Consider the following 21,632-nt stretch of genomic DNA (forward strand, 5'->3'; position numbering starts at 1 on the left):
GACAAGCACTGGCAGGTGGTGACAGCCTGGCACAAGCCCACCCTGACTTCGTCCTTGCTGGTGCTCTTTGGATTCCATTACCCCTATAACCACAGGACTGATCCTTACAGCAGCATGGACACCACACCAAAGGCAATGAAGAGGGAAAGATACCATCCTCCTCCTCCTCCTCCTCCTCCTCCTCCTCCCAGGATGAGCCCCTCTCTGCTCAAACAGCCTTTACACCCCCTGGGCAGTGAAATCTGCCTCACACAGAACAGGAGGGAGCCATGCCCTGCATCCCCCTCCAGCCATGCCATCCTCCAGCCCTGCCCAGGAGGCACACCTGCATATTCCTGAGGCAGCATGGGCCGGCTGATGACTTTCTGGAAGGTGGTGATCCACTCCAGCTGGTCGTCCTCTGTCTCGCAGGCGAAGAGGAATTTGCGGTCGGGGGTGACGATGGTGATCCCGTGCTGCCAGTGGTTCCCCTGCGTGGATGGTGGGAGCCCTTCCAGCACCTTGTAGCTGTTTTCCTTGCTCCCAATAAAAACCTCCCCTCTAGCAAAGGCATCCTAGGAGACAGCACAGCAGTCAGGCAGGGGTGAGCGTGAAGGGGGCTCTGCCTCCCTGGCAGCCAGGACGGGTTGTCCTGCAGCAGCCACAAGCCCGTCAGCCAAACCCAACAGCACCACCCACAGCCCTGCTCCTCACCCAGGGGCACCCACAATACAGCACCAACTCCAGGAAGCCAAGATCCAGATGCAGAATATCTGCTGGACAAGGCTTTTAAGGTGTTTTTGGTATTTATGCACAGGGTTACTGCACACTGGACACCAAGCAGTGACAGCGTTGTGTCCTCTTGGCTCTCCCACCAGCCTGCACTTCACTGCAGATTATTGCTGTAATTATTACTGCTATTACTCTTAGTAGTGGTAATATTGCAGATAAATCCCAACAGGCAGCCCAGGCACCTCCATCTTACCAGGGGATCTTTGAAATACATGAGCCGTCGGTCGTCCATGGTGAACCATCGCTTCTTGAATCCCTCTGTTTGCTGAAGAGTCAAAAAATGCCAGGTCACACAGTGAAAGAGCACAGCTTCTCTCTAAACACACTTGGCCCAGGAGTCTCAAAGCACTTGGAAGAGCCTGAAGGGCTGGAGGAGTTGGGAACAGATGGATTCTGCACCCTCACGAGCCACCACAGCCAGGGTCTGGGCCAGCTGTACCAGGAGGGGGCACTGGGTTTGTGATGTAGATTTGGATTTTCTTAATGTTTGCTCCCAGGTGAGGAAAGTGCATTAAACACATTCACAGAGTTATGGCTTTGCCTCTCTGGCAAGTGTTGGTTTGTTCCACCAGCAACCCCTTCCCAGGGCCATAGAGAGCAAGAGTCGTGTTTGGAAGGACTGAAAAATGCTCCATATCCTACCTTTGGCCCTGTTTTCTCCATGTATCCTTCCTTCAGGTAGTTTCTAGAAAGCTTTGGCACCAGCTGGAGCAACCAAAGAGGACAGAAAAGAGCAGTGTCAGATGGAGGGGACTGGGGGTCACTGCAAGGAAAACCCCCCCAGAACTGGCCCAGCCCTGAGCCCACCCCACAGCTCTGCCTGAGAGCCCCAGTCCTGCTCCTCTACAGCGCTCAGGAGGAGGGTAAACCATGAAACACCTTGGAGCAGCTCCCCAGCACTGCCAGCAGCCTCCAGGAGAACCTCCCAAACTCCTCAGGGTGCAGGGCAGACAGGGACAGAGCCACCCTGCAGGGAACCACGACTGGACCCCTCCCTGATAACTGGCAGAAGGCAGGAAATGCAATTAGATTTCAAAATCTACAGCCAAGGAGGCAGCAGGGAGGAATCAACAAGCACAGTGAGGTTACACCCCAAGAGCAGCACACAGCCCTGGATGACAGCACGTCAGAGCAGCCTCTGGAATTGAATTATCCCAGGGTAACACAATTAGCAGCTCCAGCGCCCGGAAAACACAGGCATTTATAAGCCAGGCTGCACTGACCTGCAGGGAAGAGCTCAGGCATCCTTCTGCCCTCACCTTTCCTGCCTTCCAGCCTTTGTTTTGGCTTTCGTTATTACAGCAACACGCTCTGAGCCAGAGCTGGCAGTGCTGGGGTTCCTCCCACAGCCCCTGTGGGCTCCAAGGCTGGGTGCTGGCGGCAGGTGGGCTCAGCATCCCACCACAACCACTTCAGCCTGGTAATTGCAGAAGGTTCCGAAGGATGGAGCACTCCCCAAGCCTTTCAGCTTGTTAATAGGGTGCTAAAAATGAGCGAGAGGGGGGAAAAAAAACCCCAAACCCCACCGAACCAATGCTGCAGGAACACTCACATCAGAGTCACTGGCTCCAGGGAATGCCACTTGTAAGTAATGGAAACGTGCTGCCCGGATGGCGTTAAACCAATCCACTATTTCCTAATAATGAGGAAGAAAAGCAGAGTGAGGGATGCAGCCTGCACACAAAGCAGCCTGATCCTGCTGTGTCTCGTCTCTCCCATCACTCTGGCACCAGTGACAGAGCACAGTGTAGCAGCAATCCTAAAAACCACAGAATACAGCAAAAAGGTGAAGGATGTGGAATGTTCAGCTGCTGTTCTGGGCTGCCAGACATGCACAGAGCTCTGCAGCTTCCAGTGAGCACCGAGGGGCTTTCTGCAGAGGGGAGGGTTTGAACATCTCTGAATTGGCAAAAACAGCCCCAAAAGAGCACTTGGAATATTGAGCTGACCCAACAAACACGGCTGGGCTGGTGCTGGCCCCCAGCCCCTCCAGCAGGACACCTGAGCAGTACCTACATCCCACCCAAATTCCAGCAACATCAAAATGTTTTGCTAAAAGAGTAGCTGAACATCTCTTTGTCTTTGTATGCCCATCTATCAGCTGTGTCTGTGAGTCCTTTAGGGACAGCCACAGCGATACTGAAGTCCAAGAAGCTCTGGCACTTCTCCCTTTCCTTGGCAAAAATCTCTCTCCACTTTTTCATCCTAAAATATAATTGTTTCATAATTCTTCTGTTTTTAAACTCATGTATTCATTTATCTCTGGTAAGACCCAACAGCTTGTGCTGTATGGTTTTGCTGAGAAGTGCCACATTAATTTTAAGTGTTCCACAGGGGGAGCACTCAGACACTGCCCTGTGGACTGTGGGCCCAGGAAAGGGCTGGAAGGGGATCCAGAGCTGCCCTGCCTGGGATGCTGAGCACAGGGAGGGGCTGCTGAGCTGTCCTGCTGCCAGGGATGCATGAGAAGCTTCACACACCAGATCAGGGACATGTTCAATGAGCCAGACTTAATCCTAAAATTAAGCACTGTCACCCCTTTCAGTTGAGGTCGCTGTAGTGGAGGAAAGACTTCAAAGGAGAAGCTGGACTTCTCTGAGACTTAAACTTTTTTATGCTTTAGAAATTGTCTGAGTAAGGAAGAAAGGCTCGTGTGAAATTTTGAAATCTCAGTTTAAGGAGTTGAATTGACAGTACCTAAAAATAGCCTAATGTGGTAAATAGCCATTCCCAAAAATGAAAAACCTTTGCTTTGGTTTGTTACGCTACTTCAAGTTGAAAGGAAAAAAACCCCAAAACATAATAGGACATAGACAAACAATGTTTTGGAAAACCTACTTGTCTGAGATTTACTCACTTATCACTTGCTTTCCTACCCTAAGCATCTAAGGACACCCCAGACAGCATCACAAGTCAGAATTCACTCCTGAAGTTAATGATGACCAAACCAGGCTGGAGATAATGAAAAATAAGCTGTAATATTAAAATTTTGATATCTTATACAGCCACCAATTGGGTGATTCTATACATATTTATTTATTTATTTACCTGTGGGTCTTCTCTTTGATCATGATGTGAGGTAGGGTTTCACCCTGCAGAAAAGCAGAAGCTGAAACCCTCACTGACTTCCAGCAGTAAATTGCTTTCTGGAATATTGACAATCCATCGCCACAAGTAAGGTCTGACCAAATTCTTCCCTGTGAGGATGGAGAGACCCTGGCACAGGTTGCCCAGAGCAGCTGTGGCTGCCTCATCCCTGGTAGTGTCTAAGACAAGGCTGGATGGGGCTTGGAGCAACCTGGGATAGGGGAAGGGGTCCCTGCCCATGGCAGGGGTGGAATGGGATGAGCTTTACGGTCCCTTCCAACCCAAACCATTCCACCACTTCAGATGAGGGAGAGGCAGCACCTCTGGGGTCCAGGAGGACACACTGAGGCAGCTGGGGAGTACAAGAGGGAGCAAAGTGCAGCAGGACACCACAGGTGAGTCCCAGGGCAGCCTCCAGTCCCCAAGGGCAGCAGTTTTCTGCAGGGGGTTCATCTTCTTGCAGCCCTTGTGCAGCCAAGGAGACAGACCAAACTGAGGGAAGTTGAAAGGGATTCAGCAGGGTCACTGCCAGATTTCATCAGAGCACATCCTGCCCTGCGTGGGACCGCTCCTTCCACCAGCCCCCAGCAGAAACCTCAGCAGATGAAACCCAAAGCCCAGGGCCAGTCCAGCCCTGAGTGCATTCCTGCCAGCTTGGCTGAGCAAACCAGCAAAGCCCAGCAAACCACAGACACTGACACAACAGTGGGATGCAACTTCCCCATGAAAGAGCTGCTGCTTATTATTCTGGTTTAAATTGCAGCAGGGAGAACCTGAGAGCAGCTCGAGCGAGTGACACTGTGCTGTGCTAAAGAAGCACCTGCTGACAAGCACTTGGCAGGAGGGGAAGTTTGGGACCCACAAAAAAAACACCCCAGACCCATGGGACTTCTCCTTCACACCTCCCTTCAGAGACACCTGAGCAAGGGGATTTATTTCAATACAAACATGAATATCTGCATTTTATGAAGTATGAGACAGGCAGAACCACAACAGCTCCCTGCTTCTCCTGCACTCCAGTTTGCTCCCCTTTTTAAGTCTTTGGACTGAGTCCCCTCATCTTCCAATGCTCCCTCCTCCTGTCTCCTTCTCTGGGTACCGAGGAGCCTGCCTTGAAAAACCCTCTACTCCAAGTTGCAAGAAATTTCCAATTCCTTCCATTTGCAGGAAGGCAAATCCCTTCCACTTGTTCACTTAAAACACAGTTTGCCACCCTTTGTGCCTGGAAGAACACGACAAACACTCTCAGAGCTGGCTGTGCCTCCTGTACCCCTCCCATCAAGCGATTCCAGCTCAGGCAGAGCCTGGTGTGCCCCAGGCTGGCCCTGAGCAGCCCCAGCCCCCAGGACCACACCCCAAACCTTCTCATTGCCTCCACAGCCTCACCTTGCCATCTTCGTGGTAGACAAAGATGTTCCTTGTGCTGTTGTCCTTCAAGTAAGTGATCTGCAGCCCATGCGGGTTCCCGATTTTTGCGGGCTGGAAAGTCGCGTTCAGGTGCTCGATCTTCATAATTGCTTTGGGTTCTTTTGCCTGGAAAACACAGCTCAGTGAGCTAACACCTGAGAAGTGGCTCTCAAAGCAGAAAGCTGTTCACTTGGTCAGAAAAAAAAGGCCTCTTTGAGGCTATTAGCTAAAAACACCTGAATCCAGCCCACAAAACTACCTGGTGATGAGATATGGAGACTGCCCGTGTGTCAGTGAGTGCTTCCTGCCAGCCTGGAAAAATGCTCTGTTCTGCAAAATTCAGCAGGGATACAAAAAGGGCAGACTGCTAACTAACAGCCCAGGATGTTTTGTGACTCACCAGCACCTATAGATAGCTCATCCTTGTCCCAAAAACTGGAGGATTATCCCCTTTGCCGACAACAGATCTGGGTGCTCGCAGGGGAAGCACCATGTCCATGTCCCCATCTGCTCCATCCTCTCACATGAGCCACTGGCTGCTGACCCTGCTCCTCCCTTCCCTTCTGAATTGGGAACATTCCAGAGGGACAAACACAATCCTTACAGCCCATCTCTAGGGGGGTTAGCCCAAGAGGGAGCTTGGGTCAGTGGCAGCGCTGTTCATCTTCCTACAAAGAGTCTCTGGAAGCTCATCACCCCTCCAGGACTGCCCTGAGAAGTGAAACAGCAACTGTGAACACAGTGTCCCAACAAATGCAGGTCAGCCCTTGGTGACAGCAGTTCTGGAGCAGGGCCAGGGGCCAGCAGAAGGCTGTGGGGTGGTCCCACAGTCCCAGCACCGTGCAGAGGTGTCAGTGCTGCTTTGGGGACTTGCTGTGGACACACAGCCCTGGTGGGTGACCATGGTGGGGAAATCCTAGCAGAGGGGATGTGTAGACAGCACCATCCCCACCACAGCTGTGGACAACAACAAGGGAAAGCAGCTTTAACTATCAGAGCAGTCAGGAGTGAGTGAATGGAGCTGCTGGGACTGTCACCTCTCCCTCAGCAAGGACTGGCTCTCTCTTCTCCATGAGATGTAACTGCACCATAACAAACCAAGCTGAGGGAAAAGATGATGCTGTCACAGCCACGGAGAAGTGAGGATGGATGTTCCCATCCTCTGGTTCATCACAACTCCACAACTGCACCAACTGCTTGGGAAAAGTGGCTGGTGGCTCAGCCTGGGCTGCTCTCAGCTGTGATGGTCAGGGGAGACTCAAAGGTCAGAAAAAACACCTTGGCTTTCTCCAGTGTATGGTGCTGACAGTGGAGTGTCCATCCACTCATCACAAATGCAATTTTCATGGTAATAGCTCCCTTTCTCAAAATAATGAAACATGCTCTGGGGAAAAAGACAAATACCTCCACACTGCTTGACACTGGAACAGGTAACCAGGGAGTTTCCCTCTGGATTGCATGCCAGGCCATGCACAGGAGGATTCAGACCCCAGTGACCACTGCAAGGTGGTGACACCCTCATCACAAGGTGGTCACCAATATGAAACCCACATTAGCTGGATGATGCAGAGGCAGAGCTGAGAAAAACTCCTCTGCTGGTGGTTTGAGAAAAGCCCTATGGACTTTAAAGAGCAACAGGGCAGGAATGTGTGAGCAGGCCTGAGGGGCTTCTCTCCATGACTGTGGTGGAGGAGCAAGAGCAAACCCCACTGAAGGGAGGGTGAGCCTGGTGTGTCTGTCCTGGAGCAGGTGGGGACTCAGGGCTTATGGAAACTCTGTAAATAAACTGCTGCCCTGGGAATTACGTGTTCCAGGATGCTCTCACAGCTGCCATCCCAGCTGCACACAGCAACCCCAGGTACTCACATCGTTTTTGTTGAAGTACTTCAGAGCACCTTCCCTCTCGGATAACACGAATTTCCTGCTTAAGAACTGCCCATTGTCACGTCCTCTCTTCCACAGAAATCCTTCTCGGTACCCTGCAGAAGAAAGGAATGGCTGAGAACCAGGGATTAAGTGCTTTATTTGAAAAGAGAGTCGGGACAAAGAAAAGAACTAAGACATCAGAACTAAGCAAACCAAGTGTGTGGCTGTTCTGCCGAGGACATGAATGAAATGGGTTTTCTCCTTCAGATCTGCCTTTCTCTGCTCTCATTCTTTTCCAACAGCTTCAGATATCTCCACTCCAACACCCAAGGAGTGGCTGCCTGCAGGGCTCCCCTGGTGCATCACCACAGCTCAGTCCTGGGGGGAGCCAGGGTGTCCCTCTGACCCCGTGAGACCCAGCAGCCCCCGTGCCTGCACTGCCACAAACCCGCCCTGTCACTGCCCAGAGATGCAGATGGGAGGGTCCCAACCCTCGTTTATCCCACAGCCAGCACTGGGGGATGACACCACTGCCCACCCAATCCTTCCAAGCCCTCTCCATGCCTCCAGTGCAGGAGAAGTGCTCCAGCCCACCAGAGCATCATTACTGTGTGCACCAGTCCAGTGTCCCAGACCAACACTGGATACTTCAGGGGGAATGACAAGGCTAAATTTCCTCCTCTGGTCCACCCATCCAGCTTGGGAGAATCTTCCCCAAAGCCAGGAGCAGACCCAGCTCATTCAGTCCATCAGTTCTATCCCACTATGGGCTGGCTGGGAGCTTTCCTAGCAAAAAGAGGGAGCAACCCCTCCACAGCACCTTTTTTGTGATTAGTCTTAGTACTTGAGGGATGAAGAATAAAATTACTCTGCTTCTCCCCGAAGATGGTCTCAAATCTGTCAAGTCCAGCTAACACTTAAACCCAGCACCACCATGGCTGTATATGAAGAGAGGGAAGCCCACAGAAGTTTGCTGAGCTGCCCAGGACAAGGCTGTGAGACAGGGTCAAAGTCAGCCTGGAAACCCAAAGTTTTCCCTGCCCTCTGACATTGGGCATTTCATCATTTTGATGTTCACTTTCCAACTTCTTGTGTCAAAACTCAGGATCCAAACTCCACTTCAAGGAAGAATTACAGAAACCCAACACAACCAAGTGTTATCTCATTCTGTGGCTCACATGTTGGCTCTTCCCAGGCCAGTCACTTCAGCAAAAGAGCTCTGGCTGCTCTGACAAAGCCAGCTGTTGATCTCAGAGTACTTTGGTACAGATTTTTGCTTGCTTCTTTTCTTTTTCTTTTTTCTTCCCTTCAGGGCTGCAACCTCAGGAGCTGCTCCTCTGCTCTGCCCAAACCTGAACCCCTGTCAACACCCATCAGTGCAAACCACTGTGAACAGCACTTGAACCCAACGTGAACCCACACAGGTTCCCCGGGCAAACCGTGTGTCAGCAGGACGTGTCCTCAAAGCCCTGATCCAAAGGGCTGTGAGAGCAGCCAGAGAAAGTGCTGAGAAACAAAACTGCAGGAGGCTGAGCAGGGAACACATCTCACACTGGAGGGCATTGGAGACAGAAAATAAACCCTCTCTTTCTTCTTTCATGTGCTGCACTATCTTAGCAACAGCTTTGTATTTAGAGGCACCTGGTCACATTCAGATCCTCAGGGGTGGTCAGGCCCTACACAGGTTGCCCAGGAAAGCTGTGGCTGCTTCCCTGGAAGTGTCCAAGGCCAGGTTGGATGGGGCTTGGAGCAGCCTGGGATAGGGGAAGGTGTCCCTGCCCAGGACAGGGTGAAATGGGATGTTCTTTAGGGCCTCTTCCAACCCAAACCATTCTGTGATTCTGGGAGGGCTGTTCTGCTCAGGTTGAGGCTGAACAAGCCCTACAACACCTGCTGGTGTTGGACCACAGAGCATCGTGTCACCGACATGTTTCCTTCCTCTCCCAAGCACAGAACAGGGGGTGCAACCACCTGCCATCCCCCCAGAGATCCCCAGCACCCCCGAGTGCAGAAAGCATTACACCCACAAGTGCAGAAAGCATTACAAGGGAAAGCCCTGCTGAGGAAATTCCACTGGCATTGCTGACCCTGCTGCTGCCACGCTGTCACCCTTCCTGCATCACTGCTGCCACCTGCCAAGGAGCAAAACCAAACTTGCTTCTGCAGGCTGCTCTGGCACAAACCTGGGACACAGGCAAAAGCCCCACCAAGCAGTTGTGTCAAAGTCACAGCAAATGGCACACGATGCAACCACTCAGCCCAGACAGGGTATTTCTGACCTGTTACGTGGCTTCCAAGGTAAAATGAGGAATTGTCACTTCCACACCCGCTTCAGCCCCACAGCTAGCAGTCTGGGGCCAAGGGAAACAGAGTCACCAGGCTGGCTGACTGAAAAGAAGATTGTGCAAGGCCTTGTGCCAGCTCAGGTGGGCTGGTGGCTGCATAAATGCAGGCACATTGAACTGGCAGCACCACTGTGCAGCCCAGCCTTCCCCTGCCTGAGAGGCTGCAGAGGAAGCAAGGGAGAGGATTTTATATCAAGAACATCTGCTGCAGCCACCATCTTTCCATCTGACTTCTTACCAGCATTTGGTTCAAGTTCCCCATTTTAAAGAAGTGGGGCATTGCTACTTCCCCACCTCAGGAAGCTGTTACAGAGCTCAGTTAATGCTGAGGGTTTGGTCTCTGAGAATGTGGATTACAGGAAGTACCCAAAATTACTTGTTCAGTCTTAGCCTTTGCTCTCAGAGAAGAAAAATCCCTCCTGCAAGGAGAACAATCAGATCTGCTGGCTTACAAAAACCAACATGCATGGACTTCTGTCATGCTAATGAAGGCATTATAAACTGGGAATTAAAACCACATCTGACCTTCGGTGCTTTGGCTCCTTTTTTTCACAGTTTCACCTGGGAATAGGCAACAGAACTGCTTGTTTCCATGATGTTTCTAGGGCTTCACCTCCTTTTTCTCCTCATTTGGGACAACTCATCCTCTTCACATCTCATCCAGCCAGGCCAAAGAGCCCAAGAGCTCCCAAGTGCATCCACACCATTTTCTCTTTTCAGAGGCGCAAAATTTCCCAGCTCCCAATCAATCAGTCCTCTCTTAATGAGCACTTAGGCATCCCAATTACCTTTCCTAAAGGCCATTTTCCAGAGAAGGGTTTCCTGTTGTCATCCAGTCTGCCTCTGCTGCCTTCCAGGAGCTCATAAAACAATTATTGTCCCACTGCATTGTCACCTCAGCTATGGATGCAAGGAGCTGATGAGATTGATTGCTTCCACAATACCCAATTAACCCGCTCACTCTGCAAACGATTGCCTTAATCAAAGGCAATTAGCGCTTGAATGGCTACAGCAGACAGAAAGCCAGGGTTTAGGGGATGATTCAGATAACGCTGTACAGACATCTCCTTGGCCTTCTAAGGGAAAACGTCTTCACTAATGCTCAGCTGGAAGTAGATGAAACCTCAGGTCGGTGGTGTGAGGTCGCACAGAAAACACAAGGGAGTGGGAACACACACTTCCCTCTGCTGATAAAAGGGGAACTTGCAATGGCTGATGTTCCCTTTTTCCTACTTCTTCTGCTCATGAAGGCCAGGAGCACCAAGCAGTTGATTTCAATGACCAGCAGGGTCCTGAAATGATAACTTGCCTCTGACAGATCCAGTCCTCTGAGCAAAGTCAAGACTGTTTTACAAAACCACCTTCAATACTGATTTCTTCCACAGCATCTTCTCCCATAATGAAACAAACAAACAACAAACGCCAAAAGACTCAGTTTGGAGGCAAGACCACAATTCTATAGAAATACAGGTGCCAGCGTCCTCAGGGGCTGTTTTTCCTCTAGACAAGTCACCCTAAACTGGCACAGCAGAGACCAGACAAAGCCTCACCACGGGAAGGTCAAGAAGAGCAACCCATGACACCTTAAGCAGAGGACAGAGATCATTTCAGAGCATGTGAGGAACAACTTCAAGGCTGAAGCCAAGCATGGAAAACCAGTTCTCCAGATCACTGCAAAAAGATATTGTCATCTTGCCTCATCTTGATTTTGCAATGGAAAAAGGTGCTCCCCAGCTGCTGGGATCAATAATCAATATGGAAAATGGAGCCAAATGCACCATCTCTATGGAAGGATCATGGGGCTGAGCTTAACTACACACCGAGATCCTGAGGCTGACAGAAAGGAGGTCTGTCCCTCCACACAAATGTGGCATTTAAATGCAAGGTCCATCCCTGGGTTTCCAGTCCCACTTAATCGTGAATATACTTTCATTGGTGCCTCACAGCTGAAAATCCAAATTGCTTCTAAGCAAAGCCCCAATAATAAAGCTGAAATCCATTAAGCCTGTGATGTTTGCCACTATTTAAATCTGATTAAAATTGTACATGACACCACTAAGCCGAACAGTCAGAAAACACTCCTGTCAAGCCTGATGTTTCTCCGTGTAATCCAGACCCCCCTTCTTTCACCGGGCTGTCAGCTAAAAGGAGCCGTAATAAGAGATCATGTACCTAATCCAGCTCCCTAAGCTGTTTTTAACTGGTTTCTTTAATCACACGTTAGGATTCCCTGCGGGGCAGCTCTCAGGTGACAAGGACATTAGCAGTGTCACTCATTCTCCCGGGAGGGGTCTCAGATGGGACCACCCTGCCCCTTGTGCCAGGACACGCAGGGGCCTCTGCTGAGCTTGGGAAGCATCAGTGGGATAAAAAAAATGGGAAATCACTGCAGCAGGGGGTGACAGCCACAGGGCAAGCAACTGCAGGGTGGGACAGTGCAGAGGACACTCATCAGAGATGAAGCCTCTTTCGGTAGAGTGATATTGATCTCCCAGTGAGCACTCACCTCCTCTGAAAATGCTGCGTGGGAACGAGCATCGGGAGAAAATAGCAATTATACAATTCTCAAGTCTCCACCTGACTGCTGCAGGCATATCAGGTTTGATCAAGAAGACAGCCACATCCTCCCTTTTATCAGTTTATCTTGTAATTGACCATCGATACAGTACAACTTCCGTGGTAACTTAATTACTGAGCAAGTGTTTACATATTAAAGATAAGGCCACAGCTGGCTGCTGCAGGCACAATTTGATTGTATCTGCTGGGAGATGTTACAACCCCTTGCTACAGAAAATGTCTTTACTGGAAGCCTTGCACTTACATTGCTGAGAATTGAATGTGGAATCTAATTTTACTTGGAAATCAAATGTTTCCTCTTCGAGTGGCATCCCCGCAACACCCACCTGGGAGCCGCTGGCTGCCTGGAGAAAAAAATCCTGCCACAGGTAAATAACCTTCAGGATTTGATCTTTTGAAGCCAGTCTTTCGAAATAAAAGGCAGATGAGAGCTGGGAGGTTCCCAGTGTGATGCTCATCCCATTTACCAGCGCTGAGTGCACTCCAAGCCTGATTTAGCTGCAAAGAACACGTTTAAGGGCAGGCACGCAGTGCTAACTCCCTTCAGGAGCTGAATTCTGAGAGCCAAACCACTCCCAGACCACAGGGCAAGGATCCTCCTTGGGCAAGGCATAAACACTTCAAAAAAACCCTCAGTGTGAGTTATTGCAGAGGAGCTGCACAGGAGGATGTCCTGCAGCCTTCCACACCCAGAGGAGCTGCTGCCATCACCAGCCCTGCCCAGCGATGCCCACATGGAGCTGTCCCTGCCCAGAGGTGCCCACATGGAGCTGTCCCTGCCCAGGGATGCCACATGGAGCTGGCCCTGACCAGGGGTGCCCACATGGAGCTGTCCCTGCCCAGCGATGCCCACATGGAGCTGGCCCTGCCCAGCGATGCCCACATGGAGCTGTCCCTGCCCAGGGGTGCCCACATGGAGCTGTCCCTGCCCAGGGGTGCCCACATGGAGCTGTCCCTGCCCAGGGGTGCCCACATGGAGCTGTCCCTGCCCAGGGATGCCACATGGAGCTGGCCCTGCCTGGCCCTCTGCAGGGTGAGGGGGAATCCAGCTGCAGCCCCACATGCACCCCACAAAGGGGTGACACTGGAAGAGGACAAAGAACCTTGACACCCTCCTCACGCAGTGAGGATTCACCAACCTACAGCTGCTGAGGCCTCAGCTCACAACACCTCCAAAGCAGCAGGAACTGCCTGAAGGTTGGATTTTATACAGGCATCCTCAAACCACACCTGGGCTAAAATAGTCTCCGAGCCTGAAGAGTTTTTGATGGATCTTTTCCCCACACCAATAAATAAATCCTCAGCCTAGGCAGCTGCTCACACAGATCAATCCAAGCAAGGATGGGATGAATTTAAACCCCCAACAGAGTTGTAGAGAAATCAGCAGAGGAGTTCACCACAGACTTTAGATGGGTTTAGGACTCTCTGTTCTGGGGCATCCTGGAATAAAGCCTTCCCCCACACAGGCAGCATTTCCATACAATCATAAATCATGGAAAGCCATTCTCACATGCAGGTAGCACTTCTCTTTTTCTGCTTTGAAGAGAAATCCAAATGGCTTTGAGCAGATCTCCTGTGTGCTGCTACTGGCTCCTGAATGTCTTTTATTGAGTGTTCAATGCATTTACAGTGAAAACTTCATATAGGAAAGGAGATTTTTTAAATTTAGGACTCGTTTCTGCCCTGGCTGCTGGTGTTCCAGCTGTCCCAGGAATCAGCTGGTACACGATGCTCTGGCAGCTGTGCTGGCAATGAGGAGCATTTGGCAGCACAGCCACAACCTCCAGGTTGCACAAGGACATTTGCACACCTTGATTTTTCTAGAACTATCACCTCCCATTCCCTGGAGCAGCATAATCCCACTTAACGAACTCCTTTTGTTATATAAATCAAGGCTAAATTCTGTCCCAATAAATCATTGACTGAAATTCCCACTGGCTTGGCTAGGCTAAAATTTTCTTCCACCCTCTGCAATGCATTGAAATTCACTCCTTGCTGAGCAGCCTCATTGTCTTTTAGGTATTTTGGGGATGTGCTGTTTGTTACTGCCATGCCACATGTCCCTCAGGGGCTGCCCTGGTTATGAAACTGGAGGTGTCTGCACCTCAACAGCAGCAGCATTTGTCAAACCAGCCCCATTTAGGCACCTCCCTGTCCCATTTCAGTGTAAGCATCCCAGAAGTGGGGGGTGGGCAGCTCCTCTAGTGCAGCCTTCCCTGCTGCACCAGAGATTCCAAGGTGAAAACCCGGGTGAGCTCACTATAGGGGGAAAATGCAGGTGGATCTGGGCTGGTGTTGGCAAGAAAGAAGCCTCAGCAAATGCTCTGGGTTCAGAGTTGAGGCTGATCTAACTCAGCTACATCTCTGGCAAACTCCAGAAAAAGACATGACCTCACCCTGGAGAATGTTCTTTATCTGGTGAGAGACAGAAACTTCCTGACCCTGCGCAGGTCTCCAAAGTGAAATGGATCTTCTTTATTAGAAATTTAATTAAGCTACCATGAGTTGCCATGAAAACAGCCTTTTCCATGTTCTTTGTTATCCTACTGCTTCCTAGTCACTCCCTTCTCATTAGTGGAAGAGAAATGCCCCAGCTTTTTGGTCCTGTGTCATTATTCAGGGAATGTGAATGTGCACAGTATAAAATCACTGAAAATACCAGACCTGGAGCACCAGGAACTACTCTCATAAAGCACAGAAAATACAAAGGGATATTTCTCCTATTCTTTCCTTAAATGTTTATCATTTAAGACATGGAGAACAAAGCCTTGTACTTCTCATCAGCTGTCTCCAATTGGTATAGGTCCATTTATTGACTGCCAAACCTCAAGGTTACAGGAACAGGCAGCCTGAGCAATATCAAAATACACTAATTTGAGTTGGTTGACCTCAAACAGGGAAAGCTCAAGGACAGGAGTGACTCATGACAAATATAGTTGGGGTGTTCCACACATCTATTGATCTTATGGTCTGTCCTCACCAGCTGGGCTGACTCTCCTGGGAACAACTCAGGGCATCCCCAGGGAGCACCCAGAGCACACCCCAAAACACAGGCAGCACATCCAGCTGCCACGGCTGGAGGGGCTCAGACCATCTCACCCATGAGAAACTGCACGAGTTCAGCACATCCAACCAACCTCAAGCTGACCACAAATTCAATGCTTATGATTTGAGTTGATAAATGTAAATATTTCTGTTAGAGTATGACGCAAAATGAAACAACATTTCTTAGGTGTGCATTTTTGCCAGGGGAAAATAAAAACCCTAACAAAATATTTTGCATAAAGTCCTTAGATGGAGAGAAGAAAAAAAAAAAGAAAATACCAACCCCCAGCTATTAAAAATTTCATGGGGCAGCCCTTACCCCTCTCAGCAAGGCTGACACCCACGCTGCTCTGCTTCCCCTGCATCGAGCATCGCTGCTGCCTTCCTGCTTGCACGGGAGCTGCTGCTCCTTGGCTAATTACAGCAGCTTGGATCAGAGCTGTGCTGAAGGCAGCCTGACAGAACCAGCTGTTAAAATTACAGCTGGATCCTGATCTAGCTGTGAGCATCCAGCTTTAGCTCTCAGTGGTGCCAGCCCCTTCCCAGAGCCGCTGCCAATGCCTCGCTTGGCCGGCTACTCCTCCTCCCCTAAGTTCAGACCCACAGGTTCTCACCTGCAAGTTTTGGCTGCCTAAACGCTTTTCTGCTTTAGGGGAGCTGAAGACATCAGAGCATTTCTCTTTGCTAGATGTTTTTCTTCCTACAGCAGCTATCTGTAAGATCCATCACCGCCCCATCACTTTGTCACTGCAATGTTCATGGATTTCCTGGAAAGCATAACAGCAGTCGCTGGCCTCTTGCCATAGCTCAGAGAGATAGAAAAAAAAATGCACCAAATTTAACTCTAAAAGACAAGCTTTTGCATTTGGAGCCCTCTCCTTTGCCTTCTGGTGGCAGCTTTGTAGGATGTCTCCTTGTCAAGGCTGGGAAGTGGCGCAGCATCCTCCCTTGATTCCCACAGAACCCCAGGAGGCAGCAGAACTCTTTCAGAGGGGTTTGTACCAAGCTTGAATCAGCACTTCCAAACAGCTCCTGAAAGGCACTGAAAGGCTTCTCCAGCTCCTGATCATATGATGCTGATCCTGTGGAAATGGCAGCACATCCTGGCACAGGAGCGACGCCACGTGCGGGTCCCTGTCACAGCCCTGCTCCCCTCACACAAGAAAACAGTAAGACAAACCATGCTGTGATCTCCCCTTGCATCCTCCTCCTGAGTTTAGTTTGTTAAACAGCCCTTTGATGTGCCTTGTCTTTACTGCAGCACGGTCCTGTTTGATGTTTACACCATTTGCATTGTGAAGTTGCCGACACAGAGCGAGGCTGGGACCCAGCACAGGCCCCTCTCCAGGAGAGCCCTCCCCTCCTCAGCCCTGCCCAAACCCCTGAGGATGCTGCAGGGAATGCTGTCAGTCTGCCTGGGCTTAGATCTGCTGCTGATTTCTTGAGTATGGATCCATTTCCTTCCATGGATCTATTTCCTTCCATGGCAGTTTGGTTCAGTATTTGTTCAGTCCCTGTGTGAGTTTTTGCCTTGCCCTGGGTCAGGCTGCAGAGAGCAGAGGTGACCTGCAAAGCATCTCCCCCATGGCAGCAGTGCCAGGGCACACCAAGGAGCAGTCATTTGTTTTAAACAGTGACTGCATTTCCCTCAAACCTCCAAGGAGAGGATGGGGAAGGTTTCTTGGAGCCAGTCCTGACACGGAGCTGTGTAATGTTAAATGCATAAAGGATTATACTGGGAAGACATGAAAAGAGACTGAGCATCACCAGTGGGGTCCCATCTGCTTCAGCTGAACATACTTTTCTGAAGACCTTCCTCCTTCAACCACTTCAATCTTTCTCCAGAGCCTTTCACCCTGAACTCTTCCTCCCTATTAGACAAAAGGTTTTTGAGAAAAGAAAAAAAGACAAAAAAACCCCAAAACCAAAAACCCACACAACAAATCAGGCATTAATCCCCCTTTTTTGTACCCCAAATCCACAGCACAGGAGGCAAGGCACAGATGCCAGAGTTCACACACCCGCACTGGGGTCATGCCCTGCTCCTGGGGCTGCAAATGTCACACCTGACACAGGTGAGGAGCAAGCAGGGGGGCTCAGACCCACCAAGAGGGGCTTCACCTCCCTGAGAGGGGGTGGGGAGGGGGAGCAGCCCCCCCGAGCCTGGCTCCCAGCGTGACTCACGTCCTGGGCAGGGCTGATGTCAGTGCTGGAGAACAGAAGCCTCTCTGTGGCTCAGCAGCAGGAGAAGGAGGTTCCTGTGCCAGGCAAGGTTGTTTGCTGGAGGGATGCTTGTGCTTTAACCCACTCCTGACAAGAGCACATCAGCCTCCAGTGACCCTGGTGCTGGGCTGGGACAGCTGCAGGGGTTGCAATGTCCAGCAGGCATTCACACCCCCAGCCCTCTGGTGGAAACCTCTGGACAGGAGCTGCTTTTGGGGGCATCTGTACAGCACTCAGAGCACTGGATGCAACAAAATGCTCTTGAAATGCTAAAATGCTCCTTTGGGAAGCCAATAATGGAGGCTGCATCCTTTTTGGAGAGGGCTAGAGCCGTGCTGCCACTTAGCCTGACATCCTGCATCCCTCCCTGCCATGTCCCCACTGCTCCAACAGCCACAAAGAGAAGCATCAGCAGAACCTGCACAGCACCAAGCTCACAGCAGGCTGCAAAACTCAGCCAAGAAGCCAAATTCCCTGGTACAATCCCTGCCTGGCTGTGATGCCAAATCACTTCATCCTCTGGGACACTGAGACAGGGCAGAGGTCTCTGCCAAGGAGGTGCAGCATCCCTGTGCCCTGGGCTCCTCATTCAGCCACAAATCCAGAGATCAGTCCCACCTTCAGCTGCCCTGGGCACAGCCACACTCAGGAGCTGCTCCTGCTGTCAGCTGGGAAGAGAGAAAATGCAGCCAGACTTGGGACCCAGCCCAGCCCTCACAGACAAGAGCAGGACTGGGTGCAGGGATTTGTAACATGGTCTTGCTGAAACCCAGTGAGAGCCAAACCTGGTGCTTTGGTTCAGCCAAATACAGGAATGGGTTGGTGGGGATTTAGTGGAAATTGTGATTTACCAGAAGGCACCACTGCTGCAATCCTGGTGTGCACACCAAGCACCAACAGGCACTGCAGGGAGCTGCTGCCATGACTTCCTACCACAAAGCATCTCCCCCTCCGTGCCCAAATCTCTGCTTTGCAAAAGCCAACATGAATTCTCGACAAAATACCAGGCTATCATGATTTTTGCTGCTTTTTAACCACGCTGCTATTACTTTTTGATTTCCATCTCTAAGTCTATGAGGAATCTTCTTACAGGGATTGGAAAGAGAGGCTAAGACAGTGCTAAAAAGCATCCCACAGTGAGGGATGCTCCACAGATCCTGTGACAGCCACATCTTCCCAAAGCATGCTGCTGCCCTGAATCACAAAAACAAGAGCTTCCCATCAGTGAGGGCAGAGCAGAAAATTACGGAGCTTCTCTCAAAGCCCTGCCTTAATACTTGAGCCTTTCAAGCATCAGAAGAGAATTTAATCCATTTTACAACTAGCATCAGATAACAGTGACATTAAAAAGTAGTCAGAGCCAAGTAGCAGCTTCTTTTTGAGGCTATTAAGTAGAAATAAATTAACTTATTTCTTTATATTGAAAATTCCTCTCTACGGACTAAGATCAAGGCCGGCTAAAGCTTCTGACAGCTGTTTGCCCATCAGCCACATCTGCATTGAGGTTAAATTGAGATTTACACTCACAGAAACTTCTGAAAAACTCAGACCTTTGGATCAAGATGCAGCCGGTATTTTCAGAAGTTCAACTCACAAAATGTTAGAAGAGCCAATTATAATTAGTCTTTTTCTACATTTCTATATATGGTGTAAATCAGGAGGCAAGTCGCTGGCATTACAGGAAACATGCCAGCAAAAAAAAAGCAGAATGAGGGGGAAATAAACTCTTTATTTGCATGACACTATTCACTTTAGACACCTAACGCAGGCAGGGCTTTAAAGGCCGTGTATAAATTCGCAGCATTATGTGGCACTAAAGCTTTTACTGTGATATTCAGAGCCTAATGCGAGCCGGTGTTTACACAGTGACATTTCAAACCCCGCTGCCCTCCCCAGAAACTCCTCCAGAGGTTCGGTTTGGACACAAACACCGGGACTGCTCTGCAGAGATTAACACCGAGCAGGGGATGGGAGCTGGTGCTGATGGGCAGAGCTCGGGGGGTTCGCACAGCCCCGGGAGGTGCCAGGGCCGCGGGGGGACCGGGCCGGGGCTGCCCCGGCACAGCCGCGGCCCCGCTCCCGCCCCCAGGGCTGTTCTTAGCACGGGGAGATGCTGTAAGCTCATAAGGGACCGGGGGAAGGCAGAAAAGGTTGGAAAAAAACCCCCAAAAACAAAAAAAAAGGCAAAAAAAAAGGCAAAAAAAAACCCAACAAAAAAATTTAAAAAACCCAAAAAACCAAAAATCCCAAAAAAGAACCAACAAACAAACAAACAACCCCCCCCCCCCAAAAAAAAAACCAAAAAAACCCACAAACAAACAAATAAAAAAAAAAACCAAAAAACAAAAACCAAAGCGATGCTGCAATATTTCTGTACCAGAGAAGGGAGGCACCAGCCCTGCCCCACACCCTGGCCAGGCACACCCGGCCTCGCCCCGCAGCCACGGGAATGCTGGAGGATTATCTCACACTCACACCAGCCCCAAAGCAGGCAGTGCCACCCGCCCCTGGGAGGCAGTGGGATGCTCCTGCACACCCCAGGGCAGCAGGCAGGTGCCTGGCTGTGCACCTCTGAGCTCCCCTACAGCACAAAGCCCAGCAAGATGCTGCTGATAACCCTCGACATGGCTGCTTTCATCTCGTGGTTTCTCTTATTGCTCCTGTGAGCTGTTTCCTAAGGAACCAAGGCTTCTGTGAGCGTTGCTCATCCATCTCTCCCTCTGGCTCCTCAGCATCTTGGATAATTCCAGCCAGATGTGGCTTCCTGTAGTTGCTGAACACTCCTCTCTCTTGCTTATAAAGCAATGGGGTCATTTACACACTTAAAAAAATCATCCTCATCCCTGAGTTCTGCAGAACCACCCTCGTGGTGGGGCACTGCCCCTCCTCCTGTGAGGGGCTGGCATCTCCCTGCTCTCACCTTGCCCCCATCCTGCCCTGTGTTTGCTCAGCATCACCCTGACCACACTCAGGCCTTCACCTGGGAAAACCAGGAGAGCTGCCCTGGAGTTGGTAAAAATACAAAGAGGAACGTCAGCCAAGGATGTGGGCTGCACTGGGGGAAAAACAACAGTGAACTAAATCTTCCTGCTGGTCTGCATGAGAGAAGCTGGGATGGCAGCTGGCTGCCATCCTGACCACACACATGAGCTGGCTCAAATCCTCCCCAGTGCTAAAAGCAGCTCTTGATCTGGCTGACAACACCTTAGCAGGAGAGTTTTGGTTTAACTCTTTCATTTAAGATGCATGTCTGGTGTCTTGTCAGCAATTCAAGGATGCTGCAGGAGGGACCTACAGCCCTTCTCCCCACTAGCAGGGAGCAGGTTTCACACAAGAGCTGTGTCCCACCCTCCCACAGGGCTTCTCCCTGCCCACAGGGTGATGCTCTGACCACGGGGCAGCTCCAGCAGGAGCAGTGCTCCACATCAAGACTTTCAGACAGCACAAACCAGGACAAGAAATAGGGAAAAACTCCAACAACCCACCTTTGCCTCTCTTGCACCTCTCATGGGAGCCCAAATTGGAGAACACACTGTTGCTACAACCCTCATACCACGACAGTGCCCTGAACAGGGACTTTGCTCTTTATTTAAACCTTTCCACCCTTTCCTTTCTGGTTCAGCTGCCCTTCCCTGCAGCACGGGAGCTGAGCCAAGCCCCAGCAGGGCAGAGATTCATGGCACAGGGAAGCCTGGGTGTGTGACAGGGCACTGGGGAACACTGGAGCAGCACACTTCCTACCACGACTCACCCAAAGCATTAAAATCCTGCAGACTGCACAGAAGGTGCCCTGAGCCCTCCCCACTCTCACCCTCTCTTCTTGCAAGCACCCACAGACCAGGACACCCTGCCTGTCCCCATGCACCCATCCTCCCACCCACAGTGCCACCACACCTGCTGTCCCCATGCCACCTCCACCCCTGGGCTTTGCTGCATGTGCACAGCAAAGGGAGGGGATGGCTCTGTGTGGCTTCACACCCCCTCCTGCACAAGCATCTCCTCAAAGACCAAGGGTGTTCAGGGCTTAGCAAAGGCCACCAGGAGCCCTGGAGCTGATGCTTTATTTCTCTGCTGGGTGCTTTGGGTGTCTGATGTGTGGAAAGCCCCGTGCCCCCCGAGGCTGCCATTAGCACTGGTTTGCTCCCCTGGTGCTGCTCAGCCCTGTAATTTGCTTCTGAGGTTGTGAAAAAACCCCACGGCAGGGCTGGTGCTGCTCTGACACCCACAGCTCCTCACTAGCTGGAGGAAATGGGGTAAGAGACAGCAGAGGATCAGGTCTGTCAGTTAAAATAATTGGATTTTAACTGCAAC

General features: G+C 50.8%; 1 protein-coding gene across 2 annotated transcripts in view; it reads right to left on the reverse strand.

The window, feature by feature from the left end:
- ADAP1 (ArfGAP with dual PH domains 1) overlaps positions 1 to 21,632 on the reverse strand; it is a 49,853-nt gene that overhangs the window by 3,817 nt on the left and 24,404 nt on the right. The window contains exons 5-10 of one of the 2 annotated variants that reach the window (XM_063414508.1): positions 7,132 to 7,244; positions 5,245 to 5,391; positions 2,324 to 2,407; positions 1,414 to 1,476; positions 965 to 1,036; positions 326 to 470 (exon numbers count right to left, since the gene is read on the reverse strand). In XM_063414508.1, the coding sequence (XP_063270578.1) occupies positions 326 to 470; positions 965 to 1,036; positions 1,414 to 1,476; positions 2,324 to 2,407; positions 5,245 to 5,391; positions 7,132 to 7,244 (624 nt within the window). Of the gene's footprint in view, positions 1 to 325; positions 555 to 964; positions 1,037 to 1,413; positions 1,477 to 2,323; positions 2,408 to 5,244; positions 5,392 to 7,131; positions 7,245 to 21,632 lie in introns of both variants that reach the window. The other variant, XM_063414507.1, reaches the window with a different exon arrangement.

This window comes from Prinia subflava, chromosome 17 (genome assembly GCF_021018805.1).
Source record: "Prinia subflava isolate CZ2003 ecotype Zambia chromosome 17, Cam_Psub_1.2, whole genome shotgun sequence".
In the NCBI taxonomy this organism is placed as follows: domain Eukaryota; kingdom Metazoa; phylum Chordata; class Aves; order Passeriformes; family Cisticolidae; genus Prinia; species Prinia subflava.